Below are 11,169 nucleotides of genomic sequence, written 5' to 3' on the forward strand. Positions count from 1 at the left end.
AAGTAAACAATTTCAGATTCTAACTACATACAACTAAATAGCCATGTTTTGATTAATCAGTGATCATGTTTTGGGTACAAAGTCAAAACACTATATTTATCATCATATTGTGTAGGTAACTATACTGGAATGAAAAGGAATGACCTGAATACATTCTTATAGCAAAGAAATACATGACTGGGATGGAAAAGGTGACTATACGACCGAGTGGCAAAAGAGCCATGTCAAGATGATCCAAGAATAGGGGCTGTTGATACTTGATAGACAAAGACCACGCCACATCATGGGGTCTTCTTCTCTTCTATTTTCCAAGCAAGCGGCGCCCACGTGCATTGGCCTGTTTAACTCTTGAATTAAGCTCTTCGACATCAGTGTCAAGATGGTCCAGAGCTTTGTTTTGCCTGCATTCATATTCATGAGAGAGTAAATACTTGAACAGTATTTGCATCATAAAACCAAGGAAGCAAATAGGAATTCACAACTACAGAGAAAACCCAGTCCAAAAGGTCATATCATAAGAAACCTAGAGTTTGTCAATAATAAGGAAGTTTCCCACATTATACAGCTACAATAATTGGACCTACCTTCAAGGCTCAAACCAAGACTTTCCTAAAGGAAGGATTCAATTTATATGCAACAGTATTTTCCACTGAGAATTTATGTTCTTTCATATGTTTAAGGTCTTCTAACTAGTAAAATGCTCTGTTATAAGCATCGCTTAAAGGATCATTCAAAGGCTTGCTGATTCATATCTACAAGTATTACACCCACAAGATGCATTTCCATGCCATTGCTAAGTAAAGAGAACGAATGCAAAGCTGATACTTCTATTAGGAACCTAACAATTGTTCTTCAGCAAAGTAATTTCTATAAATTTATAAAGCAAAAAGAAAACATAAAAATCAAGATGTACTAGCTAAGGGGAACTACTGACCTTTCGAGCTCTGATCCCATGTCAACAGCCATTGACTTAAGGTCGCCCAAAATATTGCTCAAGTCGTTGAGTGCATCATCTTGCTTGTCCTTTTCCTCCTGTTATAGTCAGCAAGCCAAGTAATTAAACACTAGGAGTAAATAGAAACAGAACAAATACAAGAAACACATCACCTTCAATACTATAAATGATAGGGATGCAAACTTCCCACATCTATCTTTAAGGAATCAGTTTATGTTTACACTTTGTTAGTTAGGCTAGACTTAAGTGCACAATGAAGCATTTGCAGGGTTTGAGTCTGGACTGTAGAATGTTGGCGATGTGACTTGAGATACCGGAGTAAATGATCAAATGGAGTTCAAGGAAACAGAAATACATATTGGTGAAGCAACTATATTAGTACAAATGAAGGCAGGGATTTGAATTTCCCACTTTTTGTTTTCTTAATTTGGAATTGTTGAGCCAGGTTAAGCTTGGTAGACAATGGATCTTTTCAGGTTTTCTCCTTTCGGCAGGGTTGTATACTCTTAGTGATGTCACTGTAGGGTAAATATTTGTGATGTCACTGCAGGGTAAATAGATAGCATACCTCGACCTTCTGCATTGCACTCGAAGATTCAGCAGCAGACCCTCGAGAGTTCTTTGGCCCCTTGGGAATAGGTGCTACACCTAACTTCTCTCTCTGCTCCTTGCTTGCCTTAGCTTTAGAAGAATCATCTACAAAGTACAAACCAATCAAAGACGAATTTAACAAATAAAAGAGGAATTGCGAAATTTTGGCTACACCAGATCCGGAAATCACAAAAAAAAAAATGTTGATCCATACCAGCAGTGATGAGAGGCCCAGTTATTGCTCGAGTCTTCTTTGGCTTCCATGTTTTAGAGAACATACCTCCAAGACTTCCCAAAAGCTTCTCCCCCTGATATCAATTCCACAAAATTACAGTTACAACAGAAAGCCCATATTTGAGCAATTACACGGCACTGGAATACTAAAATATGGTCACAAAGTCTTCTTCACATCTAATCTGACAAGTGTAACACATCTACTGATGGTTATCAAAATGGTGATAGAGTAAATCCTGGAATACAGCATAATTAACGAAAACACGGCATTCAAAAAGGCCAATGAGAAAAAAAGAAAAGGTTCAACTGTGTTTCTAACAAAGATCCTACGCTAACTATGTTCAAATGAAATTCAAAACCAACCCATGGTGTTGGGGACACCAGAATACTGGAATATAGATAAGACAGATGTAAAAATGCAATCGTCTTTACATTGCAAAACATCACTCACAAATACCTACCACAGATATCAAACTCAGATGGATGACTTTAATATCTAATCTGCCAACATCTAGGTCAAACAATAATCAATAAGACTAATTACATGTTTAAATTTAAACTCTTGATCTAGAATATCTAATTTTCAGCGCCAAACCACGATTTACCCTACATAGTAAACTAACAGGGAAAAACATAGAGGACGTGTCTCACAAAATTCTTAAAAGACCTGCTGAATGTCTATTTAAATAACATCGGTTTAAAGACGCGTTGGTTTACAGTCTAGAATTTGACCGAAAAAACAAACCACCAATAGCACACCAAAGTCATAGACAAAAATGAAATCTGAGAATTAGTTGTGATATCCTGTTATATAAGTCATAGTCTTCATAGCCATCGCCATATTATAAATCATCACTCACATAACTGTTATAATAATCCAGTCTGCCATAACCAGGTCAAAGAATAATTGACATGACTACTTCACATGTTTGAACTCTTGATGGTTATCAACATGGGAATAGAAAATCCTGGAGTAGAGCATAAAAGACGTAAACATGACATTCAAAGAGGCTAATAAGCAAAAGAAAAGGTCTAACTATGTCCAGATGAACTTTCTTACGAAGATCCTGTACTAGCTATGTTCAGATGAACTTTCATTACCGAAATTCTGCAGCACCAGAACACTGGAATAAAGATAAGATAACTCGAAAAACTCAACCTTCTTCGCATTAAAGAACATCACTCAAATATACTCTTTTCTAGGAATACCATAGGTATCTAACTCAGATGGCCAACTTTAATACTCTAATCTGCCTAAAACTAGGTCAGTCTATTTGACAAGAGTATTGACACATTTGAACTCTTGATCTAGACGATCTAACTTTCAGTGCAAACCATGACTATACCCTAGGAAGTAAACTTATGAGTAGCCAAAACATATATGAAATCCATGACTATACCCTAGGTCAGTCATTCAAAAACTTTCTAGTGGGTGAAGACCTGTTGATGCTCCATCAAAATAACATGATTCTAACAAAGTCATAGACAAATATGAAATCAGAGAATTAGCTGCAACTCCATGCTATACAAATCTCTACTATATAAATCGTTGTCTTCATGTTCTTTTTCTGAGACCCAATTCAAAGTATTGTAAGGTATAAAAGTAAGAAAGGGCATACTCGGCTGAGATCTTGGTCAATATCTTGACACATTGCATGAGTCCTGGTGATCTGTTCTCCTTGTTGATGCAATGTAACCAAAGTCTTACTAGCATCTTCTCTAATATCCTCTGCAATCTTTAAACAACTATTCACCGATTTGGTAGTTTCCTCGGCTTTGTACACGGCGTAATTCTCTAGTTCCTGTACACTCTGATTTTCAAAACCACCAGAATCGCTGAAGTCGTTTTGATAGCTGTTCCTTCCTCCCCTATTAGCTGTGTGAGAAGATGAAGAGGGTTTTCTACCATCATCGTCATCAAAGGGATTCGAGTTAAGATCAGATAGAACAGGCTCAGAAGATGTCCTTCTTGCAGGCCTCATCCTTTGCTTACTGTTGTCAGATTCAGAATCAGAATCAAATGGGTTCGATGTAGACGAACCAGGTGGATCAACTGAGTTCTGCTTTGTTATTTTATTAGGAGATTTCATAAACCCAAACATGTTTAGAAATCTAAATTTAAAAACCTGAAAAAAAATAAAATAAAGAAGATCAATCAAAAAACCCTTGAGAATACAAACCAAAGTTAGGGCAAATACTAATCAAAAGCTAATAATGGTCCCTTTTTAGGCCAGCCATAGAAAATTTCAAATTTGTACTGTTCTCTTAAAATATTGGGTCTCTGGGGCGATTTATCAAACAAACTGTGTACAACAAAAAATTTAAGTACGAAACCGAATGAGAAGAACAAAACCATGAAAGGGTTTTCAGTATCTGAACCCATAATCAGAATCAAACCAACAAAACTCAAAAATTAAGAAAATTTACCTGAGATTTCAACAAAATCTTGGAAGAACCAAGAATAATGCAGCAGTTTTATCCAAGCAACAAACGATATTGTCAAACCAACTAGGGTTGAAATTAGTTACAGAGAGAAAGAGATGGAGAGATAGAAAAATGTGGGTTTGGATTTTGATTTTTCGTCTCTAGATATATCTCTCCCTGATCACCCTTTCTTTCTTCCTGCTTTCTTCTTTCTTTCTCGTTTATGGTCCTTTTTTGAAAGATTCAAACAAATTTTTTTGTTTAAAGAAACGCGTTTAGAGAGAGAAAAGAAGGAACCTCTCAAATTTGACGTATCAAACTAAAAGTCTTTGTTTAGTCTTTTGTTTACTAAATCTGGGATGATTCTAATTTTATTATTTTCCAAACAAACTGTCCGGCTAAGAAATTTTTACCCTAAATGCCGTATTTAGGATCATTTTATTGAGTTAAAATAATCCTTATCTGGCATGAGTTGTATTTTTGCGATTCACCAAGGTATTCATGGTATGTGTGGCTTTAATGAAAAAATATATACATTAAATTTTGATATATTACACATTTTTCGTGGTTTTAATGGAAAATATATATAAACAGCAAGTCTATTAGCAACATTATTAGCTTATCTATATCATCTTTAAGAGAATTTCAGATGATTAGTGATACGGAGAATTTTTTTTTTTTAGCCCAAATATTATTTTTCTTATATTAGAAACCCGTCATTAAGAAAACCTATATTAGAAACCCAAAATTAGTTTTATCACCACTAGTTTTACTATACTGACCTTTAAGGCTTAGTTTAGTATTACTGCAGCTTTTGTAAAAGCATTTTTCTGTTGTGCGTTGTTGTGCTGTGCTGTGAGAAAAAAACAGTTAGACGTTTGGTAAAAAATTAATTAAAGTTAAAGCTGATTAAAAAAGAAATCAAAGTGTGTTTGGTAAAATATCATATTCAACCATTGTTGTTGTAGCAAATGACAAAAACATACATTGAAAATAATTAAATTAAATTTTATTGGTTTAAGAAATAAATTAATTTTTTACTATTAAATATAAATATATATAATATCAAATTTACTAATTTTCACTATTATTATGATTGTTAAAAAAAATTATTTTACTTAACCACTTTTAAATATACATATATATGTATAATTTTCAAACAAAAAATCAAACTAAAATAAAGTGATTATTTAATATTTTTTATTATCGACAAAATTGAATGAAATGGTATACAAAATAGTTTGAAAATAAAATATAATAATATTTAAAGAATAAAATTTGAGAAATGAAAAATTGAAATTTAAGGGTAACACTTGTCATTTATAAAATAAAGTAGGGATAGAAAAGATAAATCAAACATTAAATTTAGGTGGGACCAAAGCTTATGTTTTTGTAGCTTTTAAAAGAAACCACAATTGGGGGATACCATCAAAAATTGGGGGATACTCACAGTTATATAGGATTAGATTTTGGTTAAGAGGTTCTTTTTTTAGTGATAAAAAGTCAACAATGTCCTTCACTTTAATATAAACTAAAAAGAAAATTTTAAAAGTATCCCCTCATTATTTTTCACGATCTCTTGTTTTCTACTGCTCTTCTTCTTCTTCGCTTCCTCCATAACTTCTTCAATTTATCATCAATTAATCGACGATCAAAACCACTCAATACAATGGCTCCGGTTAGAAGGTGATTAATACCCATTTAATTTCGTATTGATTTGATTGAATTTTGATGGGTTTTAATCAAAAATTAGGTTAACAGAAGAGTTGTCGGTATTGCTTAGGGTATGAGCGCAATACCGACTGTGACTATCGGTATTGATTTGAGTTTAAACGCAATACCGACTGGGACTATCGGTATTGGCCGGTTGTTGAAGACAATACCGAAAGTTCTTTCACCTAACTAGTATTTGTTTTCAGAACCAACTTCAGGTGTAGACAATACCGAAAGTTGTTGAAGACAATACCGAAAGCTTCATAAACTCCACTTGCAGTCTTAAATGCCATTTCATCAAGGCCTTCGTGAATCATAGATGCAGCTACAACGTATGTTACTCCAATCCATTTTTCTTTTGACTGGATTGTTGTCATGTCAACTGTCCTATCTGATCATACACGTCTTTTGCCTTCTGAAATTTGAGCCGGAAATGTTCCTCCGAAGCTGGAGCACTTATCCTTGTTACGTGATTTGGAATTTATATCTAAAGTTCTGAAACATAAAATTAATATCTAAAGTTCAATCTTAATATATTTGGGGGATACTCAAGGGTGATTTATTCATTATCTTTTATTTTTGATAAGGTTTTTTTTTAATTATTTCATAATGTTCTTTTTTTCTTTTTTGAGTATCCCCAATTTCTGGTGGTATCCCCCAATTATGGGTTCTTTTAAAAGCTCCTCCACCCCAGCTTTTAAATAGAGTAATTATCTTATTCTTAATATTAGTGATTATCCAAATTTAGTCTACTGTGAAAAAGTCAAAAACCAAAAATTTAGGAAAATCTCAAAAATCAAGGTCACCTAGTTTTTATTGTTCCGCATGACGCGCGTCATAATTTCCCAATTATTTTCTTCTTCCAGTTGCTTCTTCCTTCTTTGTTCAAGGTAAACGAAAAAAAACCAGAGATGCTAGTTTTCACGCTAACCCATGCGTAAACTTAAACAATTTTAACTTTCACGGTATGTGAAATATTTTTTATTCTGATTTATCACCATTACGATTGCTAATTGACACATGCATGTTTTGAATGTGTGAATCTTTTTTGATTTGCATTCAAGAATGGAGTTTTTCTTTTTTATGCTTTAGTTAGTCCGTGATAATCAAATTAATTGGGTTTTATATTTTTTCTGTCCAAAATCAGTTCCTTAGCTGTCAACTAATAGTTGATGTCATTTAACATTAATTGGGTCATGACCATGAGTTTTTCTTCTTGAAAAGGATAAGTTAGAGATGAAGAAACATGGTGATAAAGATACTGATTATAACGAATGCAGTGGCGACGATGATTTCATGAAGCCGAAGAAGAAAAAGAAAACCAGTGCCTACGATGATTTCGTGAAGTCGAAGAAGAAAAAGAAAACCGAAGACTCAAGTAAAGATGGTGCTAAAGGACGCTAAATCAGGTAAATATCAAAGATTTTTATGCGATTGTGAATTTATAATTAGGTTGATAGTCTTCCATTAACAAATAATTTGTGATAAATTCACATATTCCTGATTTTAGTGGTGATAATTGATCATTTTAATGTAGTTAAATTGTGATAGTAGTCATTATCGTCCCATGAAATTGATTTTGGTGGTGATAATTGATGTTTTTAATGTAGAAAAAATGTGATAGTAGTCATTATCGTCCTATGGAATTGTTTTTGGTGGTGATAATTGATGTTTTTAATGTAGTAAGAATGTAATAGTAGTCATTATCGTCACAAGGATTTGATTTGGTGGTGATAATTGATGTCTTTAATGTAGTAAAAATGTGATAGTAGTCATTATCTACCATGGAATTGTGATAGATGTACTTATCCCCTGGAGCATGATGTGTAAAATGGTGTTTTCCATAACCAATGCATATTTGGAATAGTTGACGATATCAACAAATATTACATATTTAGAGATATTGTTATCCCTAAATTTTGATGTGATAATTGATGCTTTCATATAGTAAAAATTGTGATAGTTGTCGTTATCATCCCATGATTTTGTAATAGATGTACTTATCATTGGATTATGATGTGCTAAATGGTGTTTTCATTTACTAAAGTTGGGATAGTTGACGTTATCATCCCATGGTTTAGTGATAATTGCTAATTGATGAGTTTTTTTTCGTACCGTATACAGAATCCCAGTTTTTTTGTGACATAAGCTCAATGAATTTTTGTTTTAGTACATACTACGGACGTATGAAAACCCCATGGTATAAATCATCACATTATCTAAAAACATTGTCAAAACTTAAAATAGTAATGAATTGATGGCTCCTTAGATTTTAGTTGAAAGTTTTCGTGATGATTTAATTTTTCCATTGGGTACTAGGTGATAGCAGATTCGATTTTCACATGCCGTCATTTCTTTATTTCATTGCTAAAGCCTTAAAACCGTAAGAAACATTCTTTAGCAATCTTGGGTTTCTTTTAAAGTTTTTTAGCAAGTTACATTCAGAACAGTTTGGTTGTTTGAGTAAGCTGATACAAAAATTCTTATTGATATAGCATAGTTGTATAGTAAATTGTGATGTCAATGGTGGAAAATGCAATCAGCATCCACAAATATTGTTTGTTTGCACCCATAAATATTTCCGGGCACTAAATACGATGATTTTGGTGTTGTTGAGGAAAAGGGGTTTAAAACATGAAACAAGCATAAAGAAAAGAGACACAGATTTTACGTGGTTCGGCATGGTTTGCCTACATCCACGGACGAATCCCCTTGGAGAGTGATTTTTTATTGATAATATAATTACATGAGATTTTTTCTCTACCAGCTACCCCCTTCTCAGGATTATGTTCCCTCTATTTATACAATTCTGAACTAGGCTCTTCCCCTCATTATGAGGTAAACATAAATTCTATTTATTTCCCTTGCATAAAACCTCCTGGAATTAATTTTGCATGAAACCTCCTGGAATTAATACTGCATGCAACCTCCTGGAATTAATTCCTGGAATTAATCTGCCATGCATAACTCCTGGCATTAAGCTTCCTTGCATGGCTCCTTCTATTGATTTGCGGGCCTCCGTGTATTTTATACACATTACAAACATCGCCCCCTCTTAACCTCCAACTTGTTGGGGGTTAAGAATTTTTTTTATCCTTCGCGTCGATCGTCGATGACGTAACTCGCCAGTCGCCCCCAAGCGTGAGTAGAGACATTACAAAGACGCCCCCAACTGTGATAACCTGCAACAAAATTTGCTCACGTGCTAGGCGAGACTTTTTGCCACGTGGTGGACTTGTGATGCTCGATAGCTAGTCGAGTCTTGAGTAGAATGTAGTGTGTGCTTGCGGCTGGGGCAAGGCTTTTTTCTCGCAACGTAACAAGGCTTGCACTTGCTGCTCGGGCAGGCTGGTTGTTGCTTGTGTTGAGTCTTTGGACCAATATCGGGCATTGGGCTCGTGGTTGAGACGAGACTTTATGCTTGCCAAGGTGCAAGTCTTTCATACTCACGTGCAAGACGAGATTTTATGCTTGCGATAAATGCAAGGCTTAAGTGCTCACGTGCAAGGTGAGGCTTTAGATGCTTGCGAAGTGATACAAGGCTAAATATTGAAGGGTCTAAGCAATACTCATCTCCAACTTGATCATGTCGCCATCCACGAACCTCGAACTCAATCATATTGCTGCTGATTTTCGCATGGAACTCGTGCATGATTTCTTCCGCGCTTTCTCAATGGTAAAACACGATTGTTTTCATGAATCCCCTTAGTCGGCGCCAATGTTTGCACCCAGAAATATTTTCGGGCACTAAACACGATGATTTTTGTGTTGTTGAGGAAAAAAGGGTTTAAAACATGAAACAAGCATAAAGAAAAGAGACACGGATTTTACGTGGTTTGGCATGGTTTGCCTACATCCACGGACGAATCCCCTTGGGGAGTGATTTTTTATTGATAATATAATTACATGGAATTTTTTCTCTACCAGCTACCCCCTTCTCAGGATTATATTCCCTCTATTTATACAATTCTGAACTAGGCTCTTCCCCTCATTATGAGGTAAACATAAATTCTATTTATTTCCCTTGCATAAAACCTCTTGGAATTAATTTTGCATGAAACCTCTTGGAATTAATACTGCATGCAACCTCCTGGAATTAATTCCTGGAATTAATCTGCCATGCATAACTCCTAGCATTAAGCTTCCTTTCATGGCTCCTTGTATTGATTTTCGGGCCTCCCGTGTATTTTATACACGGTACAAACACTGTTCTTTATTAGATTTCCTGTGTGTTCTGTTTAATTTTTGTTCATATTGTTGTTGATTCTTTGAACTTATTATCATTTTTTATGTTAGGGTTGTCTTGGAAGTTCGCCGACGATGATTTTGGTTCTCCAAAAACGCAGATGATTTCGAAGGGGAAATGGTGATTATCACTAATTTCTGAAAACTAAAATTTCACTCGAGCTAGCGCCAATTGTATAACTGGAGTTTTTGCTATGCCTATGAACTACTCAAGTGAAAAATAATGTTTTCCTCACCACTTTCTAAGTTGAAAGATCCAACATTCATAGTATTCACATCTGAACACCTATTTCTAGTGAAATACCCAACTTTCACTACATTTTCATGTGAAAAATCTATTTATCACCTATTTCGTTGTGGAAGATCCAACTTTCATACAACATGAGTATGTTTCATGTTTTATGAAGTAATAATTACACTGAATTGATGGTATATACATTTGCATTTAGTATACCATGAATAGATTTTCATCGCCTCTTCTCGAGTATTTTGTACTTACTAGCCACAATACTTGACAAAATAGGATTCTACCGTACCTTTCCAAGGAAGAAATAGATGTATCACATTACTACCAATGGTCTCACATGGGTACAAAAGAGTTTCCAAATCAATACTTTTATAATACCCAATCCAATTCAAGCTTACCAAAATTAGGGTGATCCGTTCTTTTCTCAAAGACTCCAAACAGATATGGCAGTCAATTACGTACCACACCCGGAAGATAGATTAAAATAGATTTACCGAAGCGCAATTATAGGTTAAAAGTAATTGACGGGAGATAATGGGAAGATATGTCCAGAGATATTTGTGGACATCAACTAATTGACCGTAAAATGTGGATTATATTTTAAAAGTAAGTTAGTTTAGTCAAATTCAATAAAAGGGTTAGTTTAGTCCAACATAAAATATAAAAATCTAAATTCAATCTAAAACTAATAATACTGACCGTAGATTTTGTATTTTTGGCTACACACATATGTAATCTTAATTACGGGTTTCTGGAAGAG

At 34.4% G+C, this 11,169-nt stretch overlaps 1 protein-coding gene and 1 long non-coding RNA gene across 2 annotated transcripts; one reads left to right on the forward strand and one right to left on the reverse strand.

Annotated features, from left to right (window-relative positions):
• Positions 1-17: 17 nt before the first annotated feature.
• Positions 18-4,494, reverse strand: LOC113281776 (SNAP25 homologous protein SNAP33-like). The gene is made up of 6 exons (XM_026530618.1): positions 4,208-4,494; positions 3,400-3,906; positions 1,761-1,854; positions 1,524-1,651; positions 935-1,032; positions 18-401 (listed from the first exon to the last, which is right to left on the reverse strand). Exons 2-6 carry the CDS (start codon positions 3,880-3,882, stop codon positions 302-304), a joined length of 903 nt encoding a protein of 300 aa, XP_026386403.1. The 5' UTR covers positions 3,883-3,906; positions 4,208-4,494; the 3' UTR covers positions 18-301.
• A 2,236-nt stretch (positions 4,495-6,730) lies between these two features.
• Positions 6,731-10,602, forward strand: LOC113277480. Its single transcript, XR_003324950.1, has 3 exons — positions 6,731-6,882; positions 7,142-7,326; positions 10,214-10,602. It is a non-coding gene; the product is annotated as an uncharacterized LOC113277480 (long non-coding RNA).
• The last annotated feature ends 567 nt before the right edge of the window (positions 10,603-11,169 follow it).

The sequence above is a fragment of the Papaver somniferum genome, chromosome 5 (genome assembly GCF_003573695.1).
Source record: "Papaver somniferum cultivar HN1 chromosome 5, ASM357369v1, whole genome shotgun sequence".
NCBI classification, from domain to species: domain Eukaryota; kingdom Viridiplantae; phylum Streptophyta; class Magnoliopsida; order Ranunculales; family Papaveraceae; genus Papaver; species Papaver somniferum.

Excerpts from the sequence above, each read along its gene's own strand:
- LOC113281776 (XM_026530618.1), bottom strand. The coding sequence starts at position 3,882 with ATGTTTGGGTTTATGAAATCTCCTAATAAAATAACAAAGCAGAACTCA. Across the intron at positions 1,033-1,523 it reads GTGCAATGCAGAAGGTCGAG|GAGGAAAAGGACAAGCAAGA; the intron begins GTATGCTATCTA and ends TGACTATAACAG. Across the intron at positions 402-934 it reads ATGGGATCAGAGCTCGAAAG|GCAAAACAAAGCTCTGGACC; the intron begins GTCAGTAGTTCC and ends ATATGAATGCAG.